Genomic DNA, 27,587 nt, shown 5'->3' with positions numbered 1-27,587 from the left:
GTTACTGACACTTTTCTATTGCTGTTCTGCCAAACAAAGTTTAAATATTTAGTGAAATGATTGAATTAAGCAATTTTCAGTCAAAAGAAAAAAAAAAAAATCTTGTGAATCAAAATGAGTTTATGTAAAGCAAAGAGTGGGTTCAAGAGAAGAGAGAAAAAAAAAGTATGGTTATACATATTCTCTTATATTTTGTTTGTTTTCTTTTCATCACTGAAAACAAAAAAAAAATAAGATTTTTTTTTTTTTAACTTTCAAAAAATTCTGAAAAAATAATTGATTAAAATCACTTATTTGTGGAGAAAAATTTTATTTTGATTCTGGGTTTATCGTCTTGGACCATCAGTCAAATTTACTTGTAGTGACAATGAAGTCATATTATCCAAATGTAAGTGCAACTGACTTTGGATGAAAATCATCTCCAGTTGGAATGTGAGACTTGTGTACTTCTTAATTAAACACCAAGTAGATTTTCTACATACATGAACAAAAGTTCGAGTATGGGTTTTCTCTGCGGTTGTTGCTAATAATTCGACACCATTAATTGTAACTGCTTTGCTGTTGCTGACAAGCAAAGTAGACAGCAAAAATTTGCCATGAAACTTGGCCCTAACATGTTCAGAAGAACCAATCCAAATAGTAGGAATGACACACACCCAACTTGCACTCGTGAAATTTTTATAACAGTGGCCTTGCATAGAGGAACAAAAAAAATCTAAGTATGCTCTTTGCACATACTTCACATTGCGTTGCTGTTGCTGATGGGCTGCAAAAAAAATAAAATAAAAAAAATGCCATGTTATATGGCTATAAACATGTGGAAGGAGAACCAGCTCCAACTGCAGGAATTTTCACAATAAGTTCTATAGTATACTGATGGGTATCGTCTAGGGCAGTGGTGTCCAACCTTTAACCATACAGGGGCCATACTTAAAAGTTAGATTTGTTTCATGGCCCCCGCATATGTGGCCTGGAGGCCGTAGGTTGGACACCACTGATCTAGGGTAAAAAAGGCTGTTGCAGACGTGGTCATTGAACAAACTCTGATGATGATGGTTAAAATTCAGTCTTGTTTGGTAATTTGCATATTTATTGAATGTAGTAATGTCTTCAGAAATATGATTTAAATAAAAGGAAATGTCATTTAGCGAATTAGAATACCAGCCTATGAAATCAGACAAAAAATGATTCATTCATCTGTGATTTGATAGGCAGGTAGGCATACACCACTGTCATCTGCTCTTTGTAATGAGCCCATGATGGTAAAGTTTTTGCTGTTCTTTTAGCATCTCTTTTTTTTTACAGTGCTCTAAAGTAACATCTAATTGGTCACTGGCAGTCAGTCTGTGACCAGCTTACATAGTTGCAATTAGCGATAGTAGTTGACACGTTACGAAGTTCACTGAATCTGCAGCAGTACTAGAAGAGAAAAATGTTTTGTTTTTTGTATGGATTACAAGGATTAAACATTAATAATATTTCAAAATATGGATATTCTCTCTTTAGAAGGCATGTACAATTATACATAATAAATACAGCATTTGTTTTAACGTACAACTCATATACATCAAGCTTCATGACTATTAAGTGGTAAAAATGAAATGGTGCAATCTGTTTTTTCAGTGGTAAAAGTTGAATTGCCCAAATTTTTTTTGCTTTTTAAAAATTGGGATTTAGTTCTGGGGATTGATATAATCCCACTTGACAGAGGGTTAAAAATAATATTAGTAACTTTAAATTAACGTGAATAAATTCAGTTGTTTTGTAAAGGACAAAAGCAAGAGTGGAGGGCAAACAATGTAAAATAACAATCTTTTCAGAATATAGGAATTTTTCTTCTTTCATATTTGTTTAAAAATCATGATTACAATAAAAATGGCTGCCTGTGTCATTCCTTTTGTTGGATAGGGGAACTGAACTGCTTTTTCTTGGTCATAATTCTAATTTCAGAAATTAAACTATAAATTGCTTTTCTCCCTCCACAAGATATCTGAATGGCTCATGATCTGAAATGACCAAACCAAACCAAACCAGCCATCAAGCTCCATCACTGCCCACATAATGTTTATTTTGTTATGCAGTTATTAAAAATTCATTTGCCTGACAATCCTAACTTGATAAAGTTTGCTTCTAAATTTTTTTCAATATCTACTACATTTAAAATAATGTTTAATAGCATTACACATTTCTTGTAGGTCTCACAAGTGTATCAGACTATTGAATTCACAAGATTGTTAGAGCTTGCACCATTTGCAACCCCATTTTATTTGGAGAACATGGTAGTTGAAGCTGCACGTAGAAATGACTTACAGGTAAAATTTTGTCACTCGTTTCATTCCTGATGATAATGATTTATTGAATTTACTCTGTGTAATTAGAAACATTGAAAATTTTGCTTAAATAATTATTTTACCTAATTTATTACAATGGAAAATAGCTATTTAAGTATTTTAAATAAAAATAAACATTGGCGTTTAAAAATAATTTTGTTGTTTTAGATTATAAATACTTTTCATTTAAGAGAAATGAGGCAGTAAAGTTCCCAAACTGGTGTAATAAAAAGAAGTTAAGTTGAAGGACCTCATAAATGGTTTTATTTTTATTCAAAGTTAATCACCACCTGATTGAATGCTCTATTAAACCTTTCTAAAAGTTTCTGAAAAGAGTCAGTGAAGGCATCAGCAGAGATATAGTTTGGCAGTTACGTTTTTCATTAGCCAAAAATATCTTTTCTTTGTGGGCATTTTTCACCTTAGAAAAGGGTAACAAGTCTGCTAGTGCTAGATTGGGAGCATAGGGTGGAGGTTGATCTGGATAATGGCATGTTTTCATCACATATGTCTTCACAAGTGGAGAATGGGTGGGGCATTGTTGTTCAACAGGAACCAGCTGTCTTTCTCTTGAATTTGTAGACTCACATGGGAATATGCTTCAAATGTACCCGTATGCAAAATGCAGCATTGACTCTCCCTTTCAGTACAAATTCCCTGTGAATGAATTTGTAAACCCCCAATTTGTCACAAAAACGTGATCAGCATAGTCTTTGATCATGCTTCTGTAAACAAAACTTTTCGGGCCTTGGTGGCAATTTTGAAGTCCACTTAATGCTCTGACACTGCCTCTGGGTTGTACCAAAACACCCAACACTCCAGTGACAATACAGTCAAGGAAATTTGGATTGCCTTGACAAGTCTGGAGGAAGAGTGTGCATGATGACACTCTTCATTGTTTTTGCTCATCTATGAGACTGTGTGGCACACATTTTGCACAAGCCTTCCTTTTCCCTAAATCTTCATGCAGAAATTGATGCATAGTCTGCTTATTCATATCCAACTTACTAGTCATCTTTTTGAGGGTCAAATGATGGTCTCTTGGCCACAATGTCCCAAACTTTTGCAACTTTGTCCTCATTTTAAGAGGTTGACAGATTCCTGTTTTGTGAGTTATCATGATTATTCTCACTTTGGTCTTTAAACTGCTTTTACCATTCAAACATGCTGATACTACTTAATATTTCTGTTGCACACTTTCCCAGTTTAAAGCAAAATTTGGTATTTGTTCGTTGCTCCATTGCAAAATCATGACATGGAACTTTAATGCTACTAATGAAACTGGTTGTTACTTTTAGCCTGTCAGACTACTGGACAATCTCTGTACCACCATTTGTTGGAGGAACTTTTGATTTACAACATATCACCTCCATTTATTTTGAAACTTATCTTATCAAAAATCACTTCAATAGCACCTGTCTGGCAACTTTATTGCCACACCTCCTATAACCTATATTTCTGTAATAAAATAGTTATATAATATTGGTGTACATACACCATAACTACATAAGTAGTGTAAAGGCATCGTTTGATTTTATCGCATATTGTGGCTACCTCCACAACGAGATACCAGGTATTGCACTACTTCGAATAAACAATACTTCTCTGATAGAGGAGATTACTGCTATTTATTCTCAGTGGGCACCACCACCCAGATGGCACCATTTCGGGGCGTGTTGGCTTACTCGTCAGTGGGCGGGTAGTGCAAATAGTAGTAGTAGTAGTGGCACTTGATGCAAGAAAGCAAGTGTAGGAGCTTATGCAGCATCAGCCAAAAAAAAAAAAAAAAAAAAAAAAAAATCACACCATACCCTCCAAATGCCTGTCCAGTTCCTCCTTAAATTTATTTAACCTATCAACTTCCACAACGACAGATGGAAGTTTGTTCCAGCAATTAACCACCCGCTGGCTAAAGGCAAATTTCCGCACATCTATTCTACATCTATCCTTTCTTAATTTGAACTTATGTCCCCGTAGGTTCGTATTCTGAACAAGTGGGAGGATCCCATCAGAATTCAGCGTGCTCAACCCATTCAAGGCCTTATAGACCTCAATCAGATCACCGCGCAGGTGCCTAGTCTCCAGCCACTGCAATTTGCAGAACTTAAGCCTCTCTTGGTAAGAGGATCCCTTCATTCCCCTCACCAATCTAGTTGCTCTTCTCTGTACACGCTCAAGTAAATCTACATCCTTCCTAAAATGAGGCCTCCAGACCTGTATGCAGTACTCAAGGCGTGGCCTAACCATTGCCTTATACAGAGGGACAATCACCTCCTTTTCCCTGCTAGCAAAATTCCTATATATCATTGACAAAACCCCATGACCTGCTCTAGCAGCCTGTCTACATTGCTCAGAAAACTTCATATCTGACTGCACAATTACTCCCAGGTCTTTTTCATTTTCTACCACCTTAAGTTTAGTACCACACAGTTGGTACGTTTCTCTGGGGTTACTTCTACCCATATGCAGTACTTTGCATTTGTCAAGGTTAAACTTCAGTTGCCACTTCTTAGCCCATCTGCCCAAATTATCTAGATCCTGTTGCAGTAGCACACTGCCATTACTGTCATTAACAACCCTGCCAACCTTTGTGTCATCTGCAAACTTCGACATTAAGCCTGATATACCTTCATCAATATCATTGATAAATATACAAAACAACAGTGGACCCAACACCGAACCCTGTGGGACTCCACTAATAACATTAGTCCAAGAAGAGCAGCACCCATTGATTACCACCCTCTGTCTTCTCCCACTTAACCATCCTTTTATCCATTGTAGCAACTTACCCTTAATACCATTCTGCTCCAATTTGTACAGTAGTCTTCCATGCGCAACAGTGTCAAAAGCTTTCCTGAAATCCAAGTATATGATATCAAAATTATTTTTTGCATCCAGTTCCTTTGTGACCACATCATAATAACCAATTTGTCAGACAAGACTTTCCCTTAACAAACCCATGCTGTGTCTGAATTATTGCTGCAGTCTTGTCTAGGTGATCCTGCAATGCATCTTTAACCAGCGACTCCATTATTTTACCCGGAACAGAAGTTAAACTAACTGGTCTGTAATTACTCGTGTCACCCTTCGAACCTCCTTTGTGAATTGGGGATACATTTGCACATCTCCAGTCCGTGGGAACCTCCCCTGAATCCAAGGATGCTCTCATAATTATGGCTAAGGGTTTGCTTAGTTGCTTTGCCGCCTCCTTTAATATAACTGGATAGATCCCATCCACCCCAGGTGCCTTTCTTATGTTTAACTTCAACAATTTCTCCTCCACTTTGCTCTCAGTTATTACAAAATCATTAAGCACACTGCTACAATTTGATAACCTTCTTCCATTTTCAAACTGTAATAATTCCTCACGTGTGAATGTAGATGCAAAATACTCATTCAGTTTGTTTGCTATCTGAGCAGGATCATCAACAGTCGAACCATCGATGTCAAGTGGACCAATCATATTCATCCCCTTCCTTTTAGAGTTTATATAAGTAAAGAAATCCTTGCTGTTTTTCTTAGCATCTTTTGCCAAAGATTTCTCGTAATCCGCCTTTGCCTGCCGAACCTCCTTTGTGACCTGATTACAGACTAGCTTATATCTGCTACAGGCTTCTGCGTCGCCTGATAATTTATATGCCTCCCATGCATTTTTCTTCTCTGACACGAGTCTCATTAGTTCATTTGATAACCATTTAGGCCTAATCCTTGAACAATATTTCTTCATCGGTATGAAAAGTCTAGTAGCTTCCACGATTAATTCCTTGAATGCTTCCCACTTAGAATTTACTGTTTGTAACATCGTCAGTTGATCCCACTGTACAGAATTTAAAAACTGTCTGAGACCACTGTACTCCTCTTTACGGAAGCAAAAACCCTTTCCTTTACCCTTGACGGTAGTTACCTCTTTGAGTAAATCCCACTTCAGCACACTGTGATCACTGCCACCTAGTGGTTCCTTTATCTGCAAATTCTTAATACACGAATGATCACTGCTGATAACCAGATCAAGAGTATTACTTTCTCTGGTTGCCTCTCGAACATGCTGCTGCAGAAAGCAATCATCCAATAAATCCACAAAAGTCTGACTAGTGTGTGAGTGACCAACCCACAAGTTCCAGTCAATATCTGGGAAGTTAAAATCCCCCATTATAAGACATTCTGATTTACTGACCCACTCTATTTCTCTGTACAATTGTTCATTGTACTCATTCGAGTCATTAGGCCTATAACACACTCCTACTCTTATTTTTGCTTTCGCAGTGCTTATGTCACACCAAACTGACTCAACAGTGCACTGTCCATCTATATCAACTGGATGCACTTCTTTTGATTTTATGTTTTTCTTAATTAACAGCATAACACCTCCCTTTCTGTCCTGTCTATCCTTTCTGTACACATTGTACTCCCCAAATTCCAGTTCTGCATTCCTTATATCTTTGTGACACCACGTCTCTGCTATCCCAACAATATCCGCCTTTGATGCCTTGACCAACACTTCAAATTCATCAAATTTATTTACTATACTTCTAGCATTGGTATACATGCAAGCATACATGCTCCTATGCCTATTCCTTGTTACCCTAACACATCCCATATACCCAACTATTCCAGGATGACTGCCATCCGTCCCTGAAACCCCCAACACCCCTCGCTCCAGGTCGCTTCTTATTCTAATAGAAGTTGTGCAAGAATCACCTTCACCTCTGCCTGCGGTTACTGTTAAACTATTAGTCTTTGTATCCCCCGAAAGCTAGCAGTTTTCCGACCCACCTAACACTGCCTCGATAGCATCAGCAAATATTCTTGCATCCTTTCTATTTAAGTGTATCCCATCCCTGTAGAAGCAGTCTCTCCTGTTAACAAGTACAGTCCAGGCTGAAAAAAATTCTATCCCTTGAGCCTTGCACAATCTTTCCAGGGCCGAATTGATCGACAAGGCTCTCATCATATACTCCCTCCTATCGTGTCTGGGCAGAATTGCAGACACTTTCAAATGCAACCCTAATTCTCGGCTTTTTTTCAACAGTGACCTGTACTTGTTGAGTAATTCTGCCGGTCTCCTACTCTTAATATCATTAGTGCCAACGTGTACAACTATATCACCTTTTGTGCCCTTGAAAGATGATATTCGCTGTACAACGTCATCAACCTTTGCCCCTGGCAGACATACCCTGGTCCTGTTCCACCTATCCTTTTTACATAGCATGTTCCCCGTTTCCCTGACAATAGAGTCACCAACAACTAATAGTTCCTGTGGGACCAGCGCATTCTGCCTTGGGGTTTGCCGCTGTGTTGCGCGATGACGAAGTGCAAGCTCTGGCGTTGATGTGGGCAGCTGAGAGCTTGATGGGCCCCTCAATTTATTTCCTTCGAGGGCATCCACCCTGTCCTTCAAACTCTCATATAGTCCCATAACAACACTGAGTTGTCGCCTGATTTCCTTACATCGCGCACACACAAAGACATCCCACATGGCAATATCATATTCCGTTCCAGAGAGTTCGGCAAACATTTCACAAGTTGCACATTTTTTTAGGCTGTGACGCGTTGGAGAATCGCCCCCTCAGTTCTCCCCCGAGTCACAACACTCCTGCCACTTTGTGCCCGTTGCTTTGCTGCTCTAGTTCGGGGCATGGTAGTTTAAATTAATAAAATCAATAAATTAAATGTCAGTAGTATTTGAATAGAAACTATGAAATAGAAACAGTGAAGCGTATTACTATATAATTATGCGTTAGAGCTACCTAGCTACCTCAATTAAAAATTTGAATTCCCTACAAAAACTTTGAATTCCCTATATACAAAAACAATGGCTACAAAAATCGAACAAAAATAACGGTTTTACCTATCGTAAGTAAAATCCACAAAAACTCTTTATCTAAATTAAAATAAAAAATAACCAGCGTAACTATAACTATATGACTACGTATTAAGTACAATATAAAACAACAATCATGTAAATAAAAGGCAAACACTTATCGTTTTTGCGGAGCTTGTAACTGAATGTAAATGTTTGCATTACCCTGGTAATGCAAACATGCCACCACGGTTGTGAAGTTCATGCCACAATATGAGAGATGCGAAAAATGTGTAGGTAATAATAATATTTTGAAGACTAAATGTGCAAGGCATAATATGCTATGGATTGAATTTAACTATATAATATTAGTGTAAATACTCCATAGTTTACCCATAAGTTTAATTACATAAGTAGTGTAAAGGCATCATTAAATTTTATCTCGTATTGTGGCTACCTCCACAACGAGATACCAGGTATTGCACTACTTCGAATAAACAATGCTTCTCTAATAGAGGAGACTACTATTATTAGCATTAGCATTAGTAGAGGCATTTGATGCAAGAAAGCAAGCTTATGCAGCATCAGCCAAAAAAAAAAAAAAAAAAAAACCCACTTCCACTTCAACCCTCTGTTCGTTCAAAATACCTGTCCAGCTGAGCCTTAAACTTATTTAGGCTATCAACCTCCACCACAAGGGATGGAAGTCTGTTCCACCAACCAACCACCCACTGGCTAAAGGCAAATTTCCACACGTCTATCCTACATCTGTCTTTCCTCAATTTGAATTTATGCCCTCTCAGGTGATTTTTCTGAGCTAGAGGAAGAATCCCATCAGCATTGAGCATGCTTAAACCATTCAAGGCTTTATACACCTCTATCAGATCACCTCGCTGGTGCCTAGTCTCCAGACACTGTAATTTGCAAAACTTAAGCCTTTCTTCGTAAGAGCACCCCTTTGTTCCATTCACTAATCTTGTTGCCCTTCTCTGTACTCGTTCCAGCAGCTCTACATCCTTCTTGAAATGAGGCCTCCAGACCTGTACACAGTACTCTAGGTGTGGCCTGACCATTGCCTTATACAATGGAATAATCACCTCCTTATCCCTGCTGGAAAAATTCCTGTATATTATCGACAGTACTCCATGAGCTACTCTTGCAGCCCGTCTGCACTGCTCAGAGAACTTCATATCTGCCTGCACAACCACCCCAGGTCCCTTTCATTCTCTACCACTGTCAGTGTAGTACCACAGAGCTGATACGTTGCTCTGGGGTTGCTGTTTCCCATGTGTAGTACTTTACATTTGTCAATGTTAAACTTCATTTGCCACCTCTCAGCCCATCTGCTCAACCTTTCCAGATCCTGTTGCAGCAGCATAGTGTCAGTAGTATCCTTGACAACCCTGTCAACCTTTGTATCGTCTGCAAACTTGGACATTAAGCTTGATATACCATCATCAATATCATTTATAAATACAGAAAACAATAATGGACCCAACACTGAGCCCTGAGGGACTCCACTAATAACATTAGTCCAAGATGAGCAGTGTCCATTGATTACCACTCTGTCTTCTCCCCCTCAACCACCCCTTTATCCATAGCAGCAATTTGCCTCCAATGTCACACTGCTCCAATTTGTGTAGCAGTCTTCCATGTGCAACAGTATCAAAAGCCTTTCTAAGATCCAAGTATATAATATCAAAGTTATTCCCTGCATCCAGTTCTTTTGTGACTGCATCATAGTATCCAATCAAGTTGGTCAGGCAAGACTTCCCCTTAACAAAACCATGCTGTGTCTGAGCTATAACTGAAGTCTTGTCTAAATGATCCTGCAGTGCTTCTTTAACCAGTGCCTCCATTAATTTTCCTGGAACAGAAGTTAAGCTCACAGGTTTATAATTACTTGTGTCAGCCTTTGATCCTCCTTTGTGAATTGGGGTCACATTTGCACATTTCCAGTCTATGGGTACCTCCCCTGAGTCCAAGGAAGCTCTCATAATTATGGCTAAGGGTTTGCTTACTTCCTTTGCTGCCTCCTTTAATATAACTGGATAGATCCCATCCACCCCGGGTGCCTTTCTTGTGTTTATCTTCAACAGTTTCTCCTCCACTTGACTCCCAGTTATTTCACGATTCTGTAGCTTACTGCTAGAGTTGAATACACCTCTGGCATTCCCCTTGCTGAATAACTCCTCATGTGTGAATGTCGATGCAAAATATTCATTTAGTTTGTTAGCTACCTGAGCAGGATCATCAACAGTTGACCCATCAATATCAAGTGGACCAATCTGATTCATCCCCTTCCTTCTAGAGTTTACATAAGTAAAGAACTCTTTGCTGTTTTTCTTTGCATCCCTTGCCAAGGATTTCTCGTAATCTGCCTTCGCCTGCTTAACCTCCTTTGTAACTTGGTTGCATATCAACTTGTATCTATCATAGGCTTCTGTGTCATGTGTTAATTTGTAAGTATCCCATGCATTTTTCTTCTCTGCCATATGTCTCATTAGTTCATCTGACATCCATTTTGGCCTAAACCTTGAACAATATTTCTTAGTTGGTATGTAAAGCCTAGTAGCTTCCAAGATAAGTTCTTTGAATGTTTCCCATTTTGAATTTGCTGTTGGTAACATCATCAGTTGGTCCCACTGTATAGAATTTAAATACTGTCTCAGTCCATCGTAGTCGCCTTTACGGAAGCAATAACCCTTCCCTTTACCCCTAATGGTAGTTACCTCTTTGAGTAAATCCCACTTCAGCACACTGTGATCACTGCCACCTAGTGGTTCATTTATCTGCAGATTCTTAATGCATGAAGAATCACTGCTGATAATCAAATCAAGAGTATTACTCCCTCTAGTTGCCTCCCGAACATGCTGATGTAGAAAACAATCATCCAATAAATCCACAAAAGCCCTGCTAGTGTGTGAGTAACCAGCCCCCAAATTCCAGTCAATATCTGGGAAATTAAAATCTCCCATTATAAGACTCTCTGATTTACTGGCCCACTCTATTTCCCTGTACAGTTCCTTATTATACTCATCAGAGTCATTAGGCCTATAGCACACTCCTACTCAATTTTGATCTCCCAATGCTTATGTCACACCAAACTGACTCAACACTGCACTGTCCAGCGATGTCGACTGGCTTCACTTCCTTGGTTTTTATGTGTTTCTTAACTAATAGCATAACCCCTCCCCCCTTCCTATCCTGTCTATCCTTTCTGTAGACGTTGTACTCCGCAAATTGCAGTTCTGCATCCCTTATATCTGTGTGACACCACGTCTCTGATATCCCAACAATATCTGCCTTCAATGTTTTGAGCAATACCTCAAATTCATCAAATTTATTTACTAAACTCCTAGCATTGGTATACACGCAAGTATACCTGCACCTGTTTCTATTCTTAGCTACCCTAACACAACCCATGTGTTTACTTGTACCGCAATGGCTCCTAGCAGTCTCTGAAATACCATGCATCTTGTTTTTCAGGCTTCTGCTCATTCTAATAGAAGCAGTGCAAGAATCTCTTTCACCTCTGCCAGTGGCTACTGTCAATCTATTGGTCTTTGTCTCCCCACAAGCTAGCAGTTTTCCGACCCACCTAACACTGCCTCGATAGCATCAGCAAATATTCTTGCACCCTTTCTATTTAAGTGTATCCCATCCCTGTAGAAGCAATCTCTCCTGTTAACAAGTACAGTCCAGGCTGAAAAAAATTCTACCCCTTGAGCCTTGCACAATCTTTCCAGGGCCGAATTGGTTGACAAGGCTCTCATCATATACTCCCTCCTATCGTGTCTGGGCAGAATTGCAGACACTTTCAAATTCAACCCTAATTCTCGGCTTTTGTTCAACAGTGACCTGTACTTGTTAAGTAATTCTGCCGGTCTCCTACTCTTAATATTATTAGTGCCAACGTGTACAACTATATCACCTTTTGTGCCCTTAAAAGATGATATTCGCTCTACAACGTCATCAACCTTTGCCCCTGGTAGACATACCCTGGTCCTGTTCCACCTATCTTTTTTACAAAGCATGTTCCCCGTTTCACTGTCAATAGTCACCAACAACTACTAGTTCCTTCGGGACCAGCGCATTCTGCCTTGGGGGTTGTCTCTGTGTCACGCGATGCCCAAGTGCAAGCTCTGGCGTTGATGTGGGCAGCTGAGAGCTTGATGGGCCCCTCAATTTAGTTTCTTCGAGGGCATCCACCCTGTCCTTCAAGCTCTCATATAGTCCCACAAGAACGCAGAGTTGTTGCCTGATATCGATACACTCCTTGCATCGCGCACACACAAAGACATCCCCCTTGGCAGTATCATGTCCCGTACCCGATTGCTCTGCAAACATCAAGCAAACAGTGCATTTTATAAGGCTGAGTCAGAGGACAACTGCCCCCCTCAGTTCTGCTCTGAGACACAGCACTTCCATTAGCTTGAGCCTTTTGCTTTGCTGCTCTGGTCTGAGTCATGATTCTATTAATTAATTATAATTAATTATGTTAAATATAATTAATCATATTACGTTTGTAATCTAAGTCATTATATGTATTTATTTAAATGTACAATTTAACTGCTAACAAAGTTCAAGTAACGCTATCTAGTACGGCATATAACTATCATATCACAAAGCGGGAAAGTTACGAACGGTAGCGGAGTTGAAACACGTGGAAACCCTTACCGATACTTTTATGCAATTACAAGGCCGAGTAAAGAATAAATACACCAAATTAATTATATTGAGTACGCAGTACTCAAGGCGTGGCCTGACCATTGCAAATTAATCAGAAAATCACAAAATAATGTTATACTACTAAATTTAAATCAAAAGTTTTAGAAAAACAATAATTTCAAATCAATAAATAAGAAAAATCCACTTAGCGGCTTTGAACACGACCGTCTCCTAGTAGCCTCGTCAGCAGTGAAGCCATCATACTCTAAGGAGGACTGTATGGAAAAAGTATACCTGCCCGTCATTGGTTGGCGGGCAGGTATGCTGGTAATTCAAATATGCCATCATGGTTGTGAAGTTAATTCCACAATATGAGAGATGTCAAATGGTGTAGGTAATAATAATATTTTGAAGACTAAATGTGCAAGGCATTTAGTCTTCATTGTGAAGGTAGCCACAATATGAGATAAAATTAAATGATGCCTTTACACTACTTATGTAGTTAAACTTATGGGTAAACTATGCTTTATTATATAGTTAAAATCAATCCATAACATTATGCCTTGTGCAGTTAATCTTCAAAAAAGTAAGGGTTGAACAACTAAGAAATATTGTTTAACCTCTAGACCTAATTGGATGTCAGATGAACTATTGCAACACAAGGTAGAGGAGAAAAATGCTCTTCATTTGGTAAAGGTTTTAAACTATAAGCACTCATTGTGGTTATATTTTAAAGGCTTATGGATAGAAAAGTGGTTAATTAAATTTAGAAAAGAAAATTGTAAGACACCATGAAAAGGAATGATGTGAAAATTTCAAAAGGTGCCACTGGTGAGAAATGGCACTATATGGAAAAATTATGCAAATTATATACAGTGGAACCAACCAATATTGTTACCAATAACAAATTCTACTTGGGAAGCATTCATGGAAATTACCATAGCAGCTGCTCAGCCTTTCATATCAACTAAGAAATATTGTTAACCCTTAGACCCAAGTGGATGAACTATTGCAATACATGATAGAGAAGAAAAATGCATGGGATGTATTTAAATTAACATGTGGCACGAAAGACTATGGTAGATATAAACTGGTCTTCATTCAAGTCACAAAGGATGTTAGGCACGACAAGGCAGATTAACAGAAGTGTGTGCCAGAGAATGCCAAGAAAATCAGCAAAGACTTCTTAACTTATATTAGGTAGAAGGAATAGGCTGAATCAAATCGGTCCACATGATGTCGATGGTTTAACTGTTGATGATCCTGTTCAGGTTGCTGAAATTGAATAGGTATGTTGTATCTACGTTCACACATGAGGAATTCTTTAGGAAGGGAATGCCAGATTTTTATGAAACTTTAATGGGAAACTAAATGATTTTAATAACCGAGAGGAAAGTGGTTGATAAATTGAAGTCAAGCATAAGAAAGGCACCTGTGCTGAATGGGATCTATCCAATTTTATTAAGAGAAGAAGCAAAGGAGGTAAGCAAACCCTTAGCCATAATTATGAGACCATCCTTGGATTCAAGGGAAGGCTCTATGAACTGGAGATGAGCAAATGTATCCCCGATTCACAAAGATGAGATCAAAGGGTGACACTAGTAATTAAAGACCTGTTAGCTTGACTTCTGTTCAAGTGAAAATAATGGAGTTACAGGTTAAAGAAATAATGTAGGACCATCTAGACAGGAGTGCATTAATATTTCAGTCACAGCATGGGTTTTTTAATGGAAAATCTTGTCTGACCAATTGGATACTATATGGATTGGATACTATATGATAGTTTCAAAGGAACTGGAGGCAAAAAATAATTTGATATCACACTATTTTAGGGAAGCTTTCAATGCTGTAATGCATAAAAGACTGCTGTATAAATGAGAGCAGTGTGGCATTAAAGGCATGTTACTGCTATGGCTAAATTGATGGTTGAGTGGGAGAAGACAGAGTACTTATCGGTGGACACTGTTCATCGTAGACTAATTTTTAGTGGAGTACCCCAGGATTCGGTGCTGGGCCCATTGTTGTTTTCTGTATTTATTAATGATATTGATGAAGGTATATCAGGAGGTATAATTTCTAACTTTGCAGATGATACAAAGGTTTGTAGTAGTAGTAGTAGTGGCACATGATGCAAGAAAGCAAGTGTAGAAGCTTATGCAGCATCAGCCAAAAACAAAAAAAAAAAAAATCACATCATTCCCTCCAAATGCCTGTCCAGTTCCTCCTTAAATTTATTTAACCTATCAACTTCCACAGCGACAGATGGAAGTTTGTTCCAGCAATTAACCACCCGCTGGCTAAAGGCAAATTTCCGCACATCTATTCTACATCTGTCCTTTCTTAATTTGAACTTATGTCCCCGTAGGTTGGTAATCTGAACAAGTGGAAGGATCCCATCAGAATTCAGCGTGCTCAACCCATTCAAGGCCTTATAGACCTCAATCAGATCACCGCGCAGGTGCCTAGTCTCCAGCCACTGCAATTTACAGAACTTAAGCCTCTCTTGGTAAGAGAATCCCTTCATTCCCCTCGTGTTGCTCTTCTCTGTACACGCTCAAGCAAATCTACATCCTTCCTAAAATGAGGGCTCCAGACCTGTACGCAGTACTCAAGGCGTGGCCTGACCATTGCCTTATACAGAGGGACAATCACCTCCTTTTCCCTGCTAGCAAAATTCCTATATATCATTGACAAAACCCCATGACCTGCCTAGCAGCCTGTCTGCACTGCTCAGAAAACTTCATATCTGACTGCACAATTACTCCCAGGTCTTTTTCATTTTCTACCACCTTAAGTGTAGTACCACACAGTTGGTACATTTCTCTGGGGTTACTTCTACCCATATGCAGTACTTTGCATTTGTCAAGGTTGAACTTCAGTTGCCACTTCTTAGCCCATCTGCCCAAATTATCTAGATCCTGTTGCAGTAGCACACTGCCATTACTGTCATTAACAACCCTGCCAACCTTTGTGTCATCTGCAAACTTCGACATTAAGCTTGATATACCTTCATCAATATCATTGATAAATACACAAAACAACAGTGGACCCAACACCGAACCCTGTGGGACTCCACTAATAACATTAGTCCACGAAGAGCAGCACCCATTGATTACCACCCTCTGTCTTCTCCCACTTAACCATCCTTTTATCCATTGTAGCAACTTACCCTTAATACCATTCTGCTCCAATTTGTACAGTAGTCTTCCATGCGCAACAGTGTCAAAAGCTTTCCTGAAATCCAAGTATATGATATCAAAATTATTTTTTGCATCCAGTTCCTTTGTGACCACATCATAATAACCAATCAAATTTGTCAGACAAGACTTTCCCTTAACAAACCCATGCTGTGTTTGAATTATTGCTGCAGTCTTGTCTAGATGATCCTGCAATGCATCTTTAACCAGCGACTCCATTATTTTACCCGGAACAGAAGTTAAACTAACTGGTCTGTAATTACTCGTGTCACCCTTCGATCCACCTTTGTGAATTGGGGACACATTTGCACATCTCCAGTCCGTGGGAACCTCCCCTGAGTCCAAGGATGCTCTCATAATTATGGCTAAGGGTTTGCTTAGTTGCTTTGCCGCCTCCTTTAAAATAACTGGATAGATCCCATCCACCCCAGGTGCCTTTCTTATGTTTAACTTAAACAATTTCTCCTCCACTTTGCTCTCAGTTATTACAAAATCATTAAGTATCTTGCTACAATTTGATAACCTTCCATTTTCAAATTGTAATAATTCCTCACATGTGAATGTAGATGCAAAATACTCATTCAGTTTGTTTGCTATCTGAGCAGGATCATCAACAGTCGAACCATCGATGTCAAGTGGACCAATCATATTCATCCCCTTCCTTTTAGAGTTTATATAAGTAAAGAAATCCTTGCTGTTTTTCTTAGCATCTTTTGCCAAAGATTTCTCGTAATCTGCCTTCGCCTGCCGAACCTCCTTTGTGACCTGATTACAGACTAGCTTATATCTGCCACAGGCTTCTGCGTCACCTGATAATTTATATGCATCCCATGCATTTTTCTTCTCTATCACGAGTCTCATTAGTTCATTTGATAACCATTTAGGCCTAAACCTTGAACGATATTTCTTAATCGGTATATAAAGTCTAGTAGCTTCCACGATTAATTCTTTGAATGCTTCCCACTTAGAATTTACTGTTTGTAACATCGTCAGTTGATCCCACTGTACAGAATTTAAAAACTGTCTGAGACCACTGTACTCCCCTTTACGGAAGCAAAAACCCTTTCCTTTACCCCTGACGGTAGTTACCTCTTTGAGTAAATCCCACATCAGCACACTGTGATCACTGCCACCTAGTGGTTCCTTTATCTGCAAATTCTTAATACACGAATGATCACTGCTGATAACCAGATCAAGAGTGTTACTTTCTCTGGTTGCCTCTCGAACATGCTGCTGCAGAAAACAATCATCCAATAAATCCACAAAAGTCTGACTAGTGTGTGAGTGACCAACCCACAAGTTCCAGTCAATATCTGGGAAGTTAAAATCTCCCATTATAAGACATTCTGATTTACTGGCCCACTCTATTTCTCTGTACAATTGTTCATTGTACTCATTCAAGTCATTTGTACTCATGATTGTTGTCAGGGAGGGTAGTTAATGATGGTGTGCCACTGCAACAAGATCAAATAAAATTAAGCATATAGGCTGATCAATGACAATTGAAGTGTAACATTTAAAAATGCAAAGTACTACCTATTGCTAACAGTGGTCCCAGAGTAATGTATCAATTGTGTGGTACTGCACTCAGCGTAGGGGGGGAGGAAACTGGGGCTGGTTGTGCAGTCAGATATGGAGCTCTTTGATCAGGGCAGACAAGCTGCCTGGAAGGATAATGGGATTTTATCAGTAATTTGCAGGAATTTTGCCGGTAGGGGTGGGGGGATGATTATCCATTATGTGGGGCAGTGGTCGGGTGACACTTGCATACTGCATTTGATCCTTGAGGCTGTCACAGGCATGCTCTCGTATCAAGCTGTGCTCGTTACCTGGGAATCTAAAACACTGATGGAATAGATATTCGGGTGACGCTCCAGTTAAGTGGTCATAATTTTGGCAAAGTCTCGTCGGTCTGTGACAGCTTGTGAAATCCTCTACTTGCACCTTCATGTTGTTGGGACCGGTAGCAATTCTGGGTATATTCCTCATGTGCAGATACGGCACACAGCACACTGGAGGTGCCCACCCAGATGCAAACCAATGTAAGCAGGAGTTGAGGTATGCCTTCTCCATCACATTGAGGAATGCTACCGTCTGTGTTACCAGGCAATACTAGGTGGTAGATGACTCAAGTGGTGCAATACCACCACTTCGCTTATTGGACGCTTGAAGTGGTTGAACTCATGTTTAGTCTCCAGAGCATAGCTCCGGCAACCTCCATCTCTTCCGTCATGCAGCATGATTGTTGTCGTTTGAGGTTATGATGGACATCATTGTGAGATCTAGTCTTCTTTACATTTCTAGGGTTCATCTCTAAAACAGTGTTCACAGGCCAGCTGCTAGATCGTGCACCGGACCGAACACAGGTCACTCAGCAAAGGCCAAATTTACTTTTTATTTTTATTAACAGCATATTCTAATTCAATTTTATAGGTTTAGAAAAAAATATTAACATTATGAAATTTCCTTGCAGAGCCCCAGATATCTGTGGCAGAGCATACTTGAAAAACCCTGCTCTAGACACCTCAGATCACAATTTGGTGATGGTCTTTTCTCCAATGGAGCCTTTCTCTCATGGTCATTTTGAACCGCCTGTTTGGCAATCACAAGAATGCAAAATGGGATGATCTGTGAGATTTATTTTCTTCATTATCTTGGTTGGATTATTGTTTCAAATCTTCTGATGTCAATGTTTGATCAGATTGTGTCAGTGTAATTATTCTTGTAGGAAAGAAATCCTTTATTTTGCACTCCACCCAAAAATCTTGTCCTTTGTCTAAACCTTGGTTTTCCAATAAATGTGCTAAGACTTAAAAATAATGTTGCCTAAAAGTACAATTTCTACTTTTAGCCTGTTCATTGTAATTGAACAGGCTAAGAGTAGAAAACTTGCTTCTTGTCCAAATGGTAGTTGAGCATTCTCGTCTTTTGCCAAAGCTATTGACTGCAACTTTTGCCCATCTCTGTTCCAGTTTCTGTCAAAACCAGATGATGCTATTGCCACTTCAGCCAGAGGCAAAGCTGACCTGCTATCATCCTATTTTTCTTCCAACTCGAGTATTGATGATCTTGGTAAACCACCACCCATCAATTCCAGTACACTCCATTCAAAAGGATATATTGAACAATCTTGATATTAGGAAAGCTTCAGGTCCTGATGGTATTTTTCCACTTGTTCTCAAAACCTGTGCTTCTGAACTCACTCCTGTTCTATGTTGCTTTTTTCCACTTTCTTATTTCAAAGGTTTTTTTTTTTTGCTTGGAAATTTGCTCATATCCAGCCTTTCTTAAAAAGGGTGACAAATCCTTCCATCCAATTATTGTCCTATAGTGCTTACTTCTACTGTTTCTCAAGTAATGGAGAAATCAATTAATATCTGACTGCATCAATCAATTAAAATCTTCATATCTGACTGCATAATTGCAGTCAGATATGAAGACCTGGTGATATGAAAAAGGATCTTTTAATTCTCCACTACTCTGAGTGCAGTACCATACAGTTGATATATTACTGGGGTTACTGCTACCCACACGCAGTTACTTTACATTTGTCTATGTTAAACTTCGGTTGTTCCCTGTCAGCCCATCTGCTTTACTTTTCTAGATCCTGTTGCAGTAGTGTATTGTCATTACTGTCATTAACAATCTTGCTAACCTTAGTGTCATCTACAAACTTGGACATTAACCCTGATATACCTTCATCAATATCATTGATAAATACAGAAAACAACAATGGAGTGAATACTGAACCCTGGGGATCTCCACTAACAACATAAGTCCAAGAAGAGCAGTGTCTATTGATTACCTCTCTCTCTCTCTCTCTCTCTCTCTCTCTCTCTCTCTCTCTCTCTCTTCCCCCCCCCCCCCCACTCAACCATCCCTTTATCCATAGCAGCAACTTATTCTTAATGCCGTACTGTCAATCAAATTTGTCAGACAACACTTCGCCTTAAAAAAACCCATGCTCTGTCTGAACTAAAATGGAAGTCTTGTCTAGATGATCCTGCAGTGCTTCTTTAAGCAGTGCCTCCATTATTTTCCCTGTAACATAAGTTAAACTGACCCCTCTGAACCCCCTTTGTGAATTGGGGGACACAATTGCACATCTCTAGTCCATGGTGACTGCCCCCGAGTCCAAGGAATCTTTTATAATTATGGCTAAGGGTTTGCCTCCTTTAATATGATTAGATAGATTCTATCCGCCCTAGGTGCTTTTCTTTTGTTCAACTTCAGCAATTTCTGTTCCACTTTAATCTTTTAGTTGCCTGCCAGAGGTTGATAAATTTCTGGCCTCCACCTCCCTACAGACATTCTTTGTTTGTATATGTAGATGCAGAATACTCATTCAATTTGAGAGCTGCCTGAGCAGAATCATCAACAATCGAACCATCGATATCGATTGGACCAATATGATTTATCCTCTTCCTTCTAGAGTTTACCTAAGTAAAGCAGTCTGTGCTGTTTCTCTTTGCATCCTTTGTCAAAGATTTCTCATAATCTGCCTTTGCTTGCCTAACCTCCTTTGTGATTTCTTTACAGACTATCTGATATCTACTATATGCATCTGTCTGTCCTGATAATTTATATGCATCCCATGAATTTTTTTTCTCTGCCACGAGTCTCACTAGTTCATCTGGCATCCATTTAGGCCTAAACCTTAAACATTATATTTTGGTTAGGACAAAAAAACCTAGTAGCTTCCCATTTAGAGTTTGTTGTTGGTAACATCACCGTGCTTCCCATTTAGAATTTGCTGTTGGTAACATCATCAGTTGATCCCACTGTATAGAATTTAAAAACTGTCTGGGACCACTCTGGTCACCTTTATGAAAGCAGAAACCCTTCCATTTCCCCCTGATGGTAGTTACATCTTTGAGTATATCCCCCTGTCAGCACACCGATCACTGCCACCTTGTGGTTCTTTTTTCTGTAGATTCTTAATGCATGAAGAATCACTGCTAATAATCAGATCAAGAGTATTATTCCCCCTAGTTGCCTCTCGAACATGCTGCTGTAGAAAATAATCATCCAATAAATCCACAAAAGCCTTGCTAGTGTGCAAGTGATCAACCTCAAGTTCCAGTCAATATCTATGAAGTTAAATCCCCCATTATAAGACAATCTGATTTACTGGCTCACTCAATTTCTCTGCACAGTTTGTTGTACTCATCAGTCATTAGGCATATAACACACTCCTGCTCCCAAATTTGATTTCCCAGTGCTTATGTCACACCAAACTGACTCAGCATTACACTATCCACCCATGTCAACTGGATGCACTTCCTTTGATTTTGTGTTTTTTAACTAATAGCATAACCTCTCCTCGCTGTCTATCCTTTCTGTATGCATACCTATGTTTTATTAATTCAAGCTAATGACTACTCTGTACTTAAAAGTAGTGAAGATGTCTGAATTGCTGTGAATAAGGAAATGAGAAACTCGTTTAGAGGGGTCATGATATGGAAAGTAAGAAAAGTATTTGATTGTGGCATTGTTTTAGAGATGTAAACTAAAAAAGACATAGAAGAAATAAAAAAGTGCGAACAAATTGACACTGCTTGGATTTCCCCAAAGACCTGGAATGAAGTTAATTTATATATTGAAGTTAATATATATAATTTTGTATGATGTTAGTAAGGAAGTTCAGAAGGATGATCTTCTACGTAATATGTATGAGAAAAATCTTTTGCATTTGGGATTGATGAATGAGGAGATGGTTGTTGAGGTCACTATTTGCTTCATAAGTAGAAATGAGTGATTTCGGGAATAACTGGATTTTGGAGGTTTCACAAAGAATTAGAATGTTTCTAATGCAACAGCAGCGCTTGTTTGTTGGACTTATGTCATACAGGTTAAATGATTTCTATCTTTTGACTGTATCTTATAATTGACAGGGTTTTGGTCCTACTACCAAAACATGTAGATGACAGACACTATATGCTGCTAGTGTGCTGAGAAAGGCCATACATATAAAAATTGCAGGGGCATGAACAAAGAGGCTGCGTGTTCAAACTGTATTGCTAGAAATCACGTGGGAGACCATTCTGTTCGTGACAAAAAGTGTCCAGAATATTATTATTATTATTATTAGCTATATGGTGCACCATATAGCTAATAATAATGCTGCACCAGCCAAAAAAAAAATAATTCCCGCATTACCAAGAAAGAGAAGAATGATGATATCCACCAGCTCAGGACCCTGTGTGTGCCAAGCCCATACTCACCAGATGTGAGCCCCTAGGGTTAATCAAAGAGTACTTAAACTAATTAAACTGCGTTTGGCTGATTCATTTCATAACTATGACCAATAGTCCGAATTACTGTAACTCAAATTGGTACTCTCACAATATAAGTATGTTAAAGGTTTGAAAACAATGCAGCTGAATGCACCGTATTCTCATCTGCTGTATGTCAATGAGAAAATATCGATGTTGCTTGCATCCCAGAACCTTATTATGTGAATGATAAGATAGTTGGTTATCCCCTTTCATGTATAATCCTTGTCCAGAAGTGAGAACTGCAATAATTGCTTTTAATTCTGATTTAGTATTAACCAAAATTGAATCCTTATATAGCAGTCATGTGGTTTGTGTTAACATTCAGTCTACTGTTGGTGCATTTGTATTTGTTTCAATATATTTTAAATACAACTCTGATATTTGGCCCTATTTAGTTTATATGGATAGTGTTCTTGATAAACTAGATTTGTCTATATTGTTTGCAATGCCAAGAGTTCACTTTGATTCAGTGGCACTACTGATGATAGAGGGAAGGCTTTAGATGATATGAAAGCAGAGCGGAAGCATATAGTTCACAACCAAATCAACTCGGGGAGGAGTCCACCTTTTGGACAGTAAATGGTGAATCAAACATAGATTTGTAACTCTTACAAACTCAATTGCTGCTAGATTTGTTTGTGGATGGAAAGTCAAATCTGACTGGGTATTGAGTGATCATCATGTGATATTTTATGAAATCAGTACACATAGGGGAAAACAGTGTTGTCTTGAATCAATTGTGGCACTTTTCTGTTAAGCATGCACACTGGGATAACTTTGAGAGAAGTCTTCAGCGGGCCATGATTGCTATCTCTGAGTTGTCTAACCTGACAGGTGAGATCTATGGGGTTTTTGCAAATACTTATCTATGATGCATGTGTAACTGCTATGAAATGGAAAGAGATAAAACATAGACCAATTAAGTGGTTGGACACCTCAGCTTACTCTATTGAAAAAACAAGTTAATAAGGCTAGGAAGCAATTTCAGAACAGCAAATACAGGGAAAGTGCTTGGAAGTTATTCGATTAGAGACACTGTCTATCAAAGTCTTTGTAATAAGTATGTCCATGCTATCGCTAAACAGAAAATGAATGCTGGAAAACGTTGGTGAAAACAGTAGGAAATAATGACCCTTGGGGATTGGTTTATAAAATTTGTACTGGCAAATTGGGAACAGCTGCTGATGTTATATATTCTATTGGCAAGGACACCACTGAGTCGTGTAGTTGGGAAGATTCCATGAGTGGAATCTTAGATCTCCTTATAGGTAACGATAACATAGCTGTTAACCCATGTGTTGATCGATAACATTGTCATATGCAGGCGTTGAATGGGTTGTATGGTAATGACATTGAAGAATTACCCTTTAACCATAATGAACTTCTCACTGTTAAGTCCATTAAAAATTATAAATGTCCAGGTATGAACGTACTGGAGTGAGAGGAAAACAAAAAGTTTTCTAATCTTTATTCAAACGAATTGTTACAACATTTTAATAACTGTCTAAGAGATGGTGTATTTCCGTCTCCTTGGAAGGATGCACTGCTGAGGATTATTCTAAAATCTCCAACCAAGCCAACCAGTTCACCTGCTTCATATAGACCTATTCCATTGCTTCCTGTCCTGGTGTAGGTACTGAGGATGCACTTCACTCTTTAGTTTGCAATGTTCGGGGAATCGAATTATAAATATACCTTGGGAATTTTTGTAGACTTTGCAGGTGCTTTTGATTCCATTAGTAGGGACAGTGTACTGATGATGTTGCGCATGGCTAAATGTTCTTTTAATATTTTCTCTATAATTAAGGATTACTTTAGGGATCTCACAGTTACAGTTAAGTTGGATTTTGGATCAATTATGCATTGTGTGACTTGAGGCTGTCCGCAGGAATCTATCTTTGGTCCTTTAATGTGGAACTTGGTTTTGGAAGATTGGCTCAAGAGAGAATTTGACCACTCGCACACAATAGCTTATGCAGATAATATGGTAAAACTTGTGCACGGGAAACACCAGAAAGGAGCTTGAAACGAGGTCTGATTTTATATTGAACAAATTATGCAAATGGTGTAATTTATGTAGGTTGACAATCTCTACATCCAAAACTAAAATCATGATGTTGAAGGGTAAATTGGCTCTTAGTAGATCCCGCTCGTAAGGTTGAATGGTATTTCCTTACAGCAGATGGTAATGATTAAATACTTGGGAATATGTATTGGTAGTGGCTTGATCTTTATCCCGCATATTAATTATATATCAGAGAAAGTGAAGAAATTTATTACGATGATCTCAAAGAATAATGCAGGTGGAATGTGGGATAAAGGGGAAAGCACTCCATTTGATTTATGATTGCATTTTTATGCCGATTGTTACGTATTGTGCATCAATCTGGGTTGGCCATGCAATCAAAGTAAGCAACACCAGAAAGCTCTATTCTATACATTGAGTTATGTTACTCAAAATGGTTATGGCCTGCAGAACGTTTCCACAGAAGCCTTGCAAGTGTTAGTTAGCAAAATGCCACTTGATTTGTAGTTAGTGTTTAGAAGCCTATCCTTTTATTTGAGAAGAGGTATAAAATCCGAGTTTCTGGGCATTGAAATTAACACTTTAAATGACTTGAGAAACGAAAATAAGAGGATTTGGGAGCTTCCTTTACAAAAATGCAAAACAGATGGAATTGTTTGGAAAAAGGTAGAATAACATTCAAATTTTTCCCTTGTGTTAATGGTGTGAATTATATTTAACCAATCTGGTTAGTACCAAATCTATGTTGTACATTCTTACTAACAGGTCATGGATCATTTTTTGCTAAACTGTGAATAGTCTTGGAATTGTAGCAAGATGTAACTGTACGTGTGGTGATCTGGGAACATGTTGTGTCTAATTGTTTGGAATATGGCAATTTGGATTTATTGAATAATGTTGATAATGTAACTCGTCTGGTGAATGGGATTGAGCCATTACTTATTAAAACAAGGGAAAATTTCATTGCCTTTCAAAATTTTGCAAATTCAATTTTCTTGAGAAGAAATATACTTTTGCAATTGGAAGAGTTAAGGTTGAATAATGGATGAATTGGTGAACTGTACCCTCTTCTTTACATGAACAGTATGTTATTTTTTATATAGGAACAGAGAAAATTCTTTGCTGTTGGAACTAAGAACAAAGAAAATTCTTTGTTCTTAGTTGGACAGGATGTTGGTACTCTTGTTTCCTTAATTGGGTGGGTGTCCACTTGTGCTCCTGCCAACGCAGTTGGCAAGAAGCCTTAGTTGTTTTTCTTGGATTTGATCCTGCAATAACACCTTCCAGCTTGGTTTTTCTGGTTAATATGAGTAACTTCTGTTGAGTTCTCTGGCTGCTGGGAGATGGCTGTTCGTTGAACTCTTTGCCTTTTGGAGAATACCGGCGATGATCAATCTCTAGGATGTGATGGTTGTGTGCTCATCTGTGGTATCTCTTCTTTGGTTTCTACTGTAGCCTACTTGCCAGGTTGTTGTGCTGTAGCTGGGGGATGACCATTGATTGCACAGTACAGTTGATTTGTAATGTGAATGAGAAATTTGTATTGTTAATAATTGTATTTCTATAAGTATGCCGAATTTGCCAGATTTTTTTTGGCTAGGGTCCGTTTTACTTAATAAATGTGAAATACATTCTCTGTAAACAGATGGTGCGTGTTATTGGTAATGGCAGTAGAAGTCAAGAACAATATATATTGATTGACATGTCGATCTGACAGACAAAGTTAGGAAACCTTATTTCCTAACTTAACCTTTAAGGTTAGGTTAGGAAACCTTATTTCCTAACTTAACCTTTAAGGTTAGGTTAGGAAATAACGTAACCTAACCTTAAAGAACAATTAGACAGAATGCAGAGAAAATAAAAGCAATTTTATATAGCAGGAACAACCTGGTGTAACAAATGACATTAAATCAAGACACAGAATTGGAAGAGATGGAACGTCTGTTATCTGTTTGCTTATGATAAAAGCAAAGGCATTAGCACTATTTTATTACGTAAAAATAAATAATCGTAATAAAATATGTAACTCTTTTATTACGATTATTTACTGTGTTTAGTGATGTTTGGATTACAAATGTGCATTCAGTCTTGGGTGGTTGGCACCTTACCCTATTTTTCCCATGAGGCATATTACTTATATTTTATGATTTTGCATTGCATGACGGTTTCTAGAAACACAACTGTCATGGACTATATCGAGGAATGACTGTAGATGTTTTACCTGTTCTAGCTCTGCCTCTAATAAAAGGGCTAAGAGGTTTTTGGATTTAATTTTCTCTGTCAGCTCTTATTTAGGTAGATATATATTTTAATAACTCTGAACAGATCTGGCATTTTCTTTACATTTTTATTCTGTTTTGTCATTCATTCTTACATTATAGGTATAGTTAATGGCATTAGTTAAATCCTTGTCTAATTCTACTATGCCAACAAATAAATTGTTTCTTATAGAATATCTCTCTTGGCTTCAAATGATTCAGTTATAATCATAAAGCCATCTCTAAATATATTTTCATCATTGAATGAATAGAAGAGAATTAAAAGTTTAAAAGTAGGCTGCAGATCTCACTTTTTCTCCTTCTTGTCTCAAAGAGTCAAATATTCTGTATAGAGAAAATAGCGAACTTGGCAGTCACGCTTCTCCCCACATTGTAAACAACCTGAAATCTCCCCTCCTCAATGGCAGACCCACCCAGGAAAAGGGCAAGTCCAAGAGAGCAGGGTGGATGGCTGATCTACACAATGCCATGCTCTACAACAAGAGCAGGATGGGCAGGGACACCGATGTAGAATAAAAACCAGCTGCATTTTCCCTGAAATTTGTGCCTTCACTTAGCGAAGTGTTTCTGTAGCCCCCGAAGTGCGCACGCACGCACGCACACACACACACACAAATGGATGCCCCCCACACACAAACTCCATGTGAACCACATCTTGTTTGTCAAAAAACAAACCCCCTCGAAAGAAAACTCTGGGCACCGGGAACTACTCGTTCACTGTATGCTTCATCCTCCTATGCTGCCCTGAAACACCCATCCCCAGAATTATTTCCAAGTGTATCTTGGTCACTGGCAGTCTCAGCTACAGGCTGGACTGGGCAGGTTAGATGCTTGATAATTACAAATTACTTGTTTGAAGTAATCATTTTGTTGTGATTGTGACAGTTGGGTTAATAGATGTACCAATTTTTTCTTATTTTTTTTTTGTTGGGAAAGTGCTTTTTGAGAAAAATAGTTTTTAATATTTTAACATTTTTTTTTTACTCTGCTTTTTAGGTATGTTTTT

General features: G+C 38.5%; 1 protein-coding gene across 2 annotated transcripts in view; it reads left to right on the top strand.

Annotated features, from left to right (window-relative positions):
- Positions 1–27,587, top strand: part of eIF3a (eukaryotic translation initiation factor 3 subunit a) — a 399,865-nt gene that overhangs the window by 134,383 nt on the left and 237,895 nt on the right. For both annotated transcript variants that reach the window (XM_090385008.1, XM_090385009.1), the window contains one exon: positions 2,196–2,312. In XM_090385008.1, coding sequence (XP_090241134.1) covers positions 2,196–2,312 — 117 coding nt within the window. The remainder of the gene's footprint in view (positions 1–2,195; positions 2,313–27,587) is intronic.

Source organism: Mastigoproctus giganteus, chromosome 11 (genome assembly GCF_048544385.1).
Source record: "Mastigoproctus giganteus isolate SK-2022 chromosome 11, ASM4854438v1, whole genome shotgun sequence".
In the NCBI taxonomy this organism is placed as follows: Eukaryota; Metazoa; Arthropoda; class Arachnida; order Uropygi; family Thelyphonidae; genus Mastigoproctus; species Mastigoproctus giganteus.
Note: the sequence above shows the minus strand (reverse complement) of the source record. Positions and strands in the feature narration are given on the sequence as shown.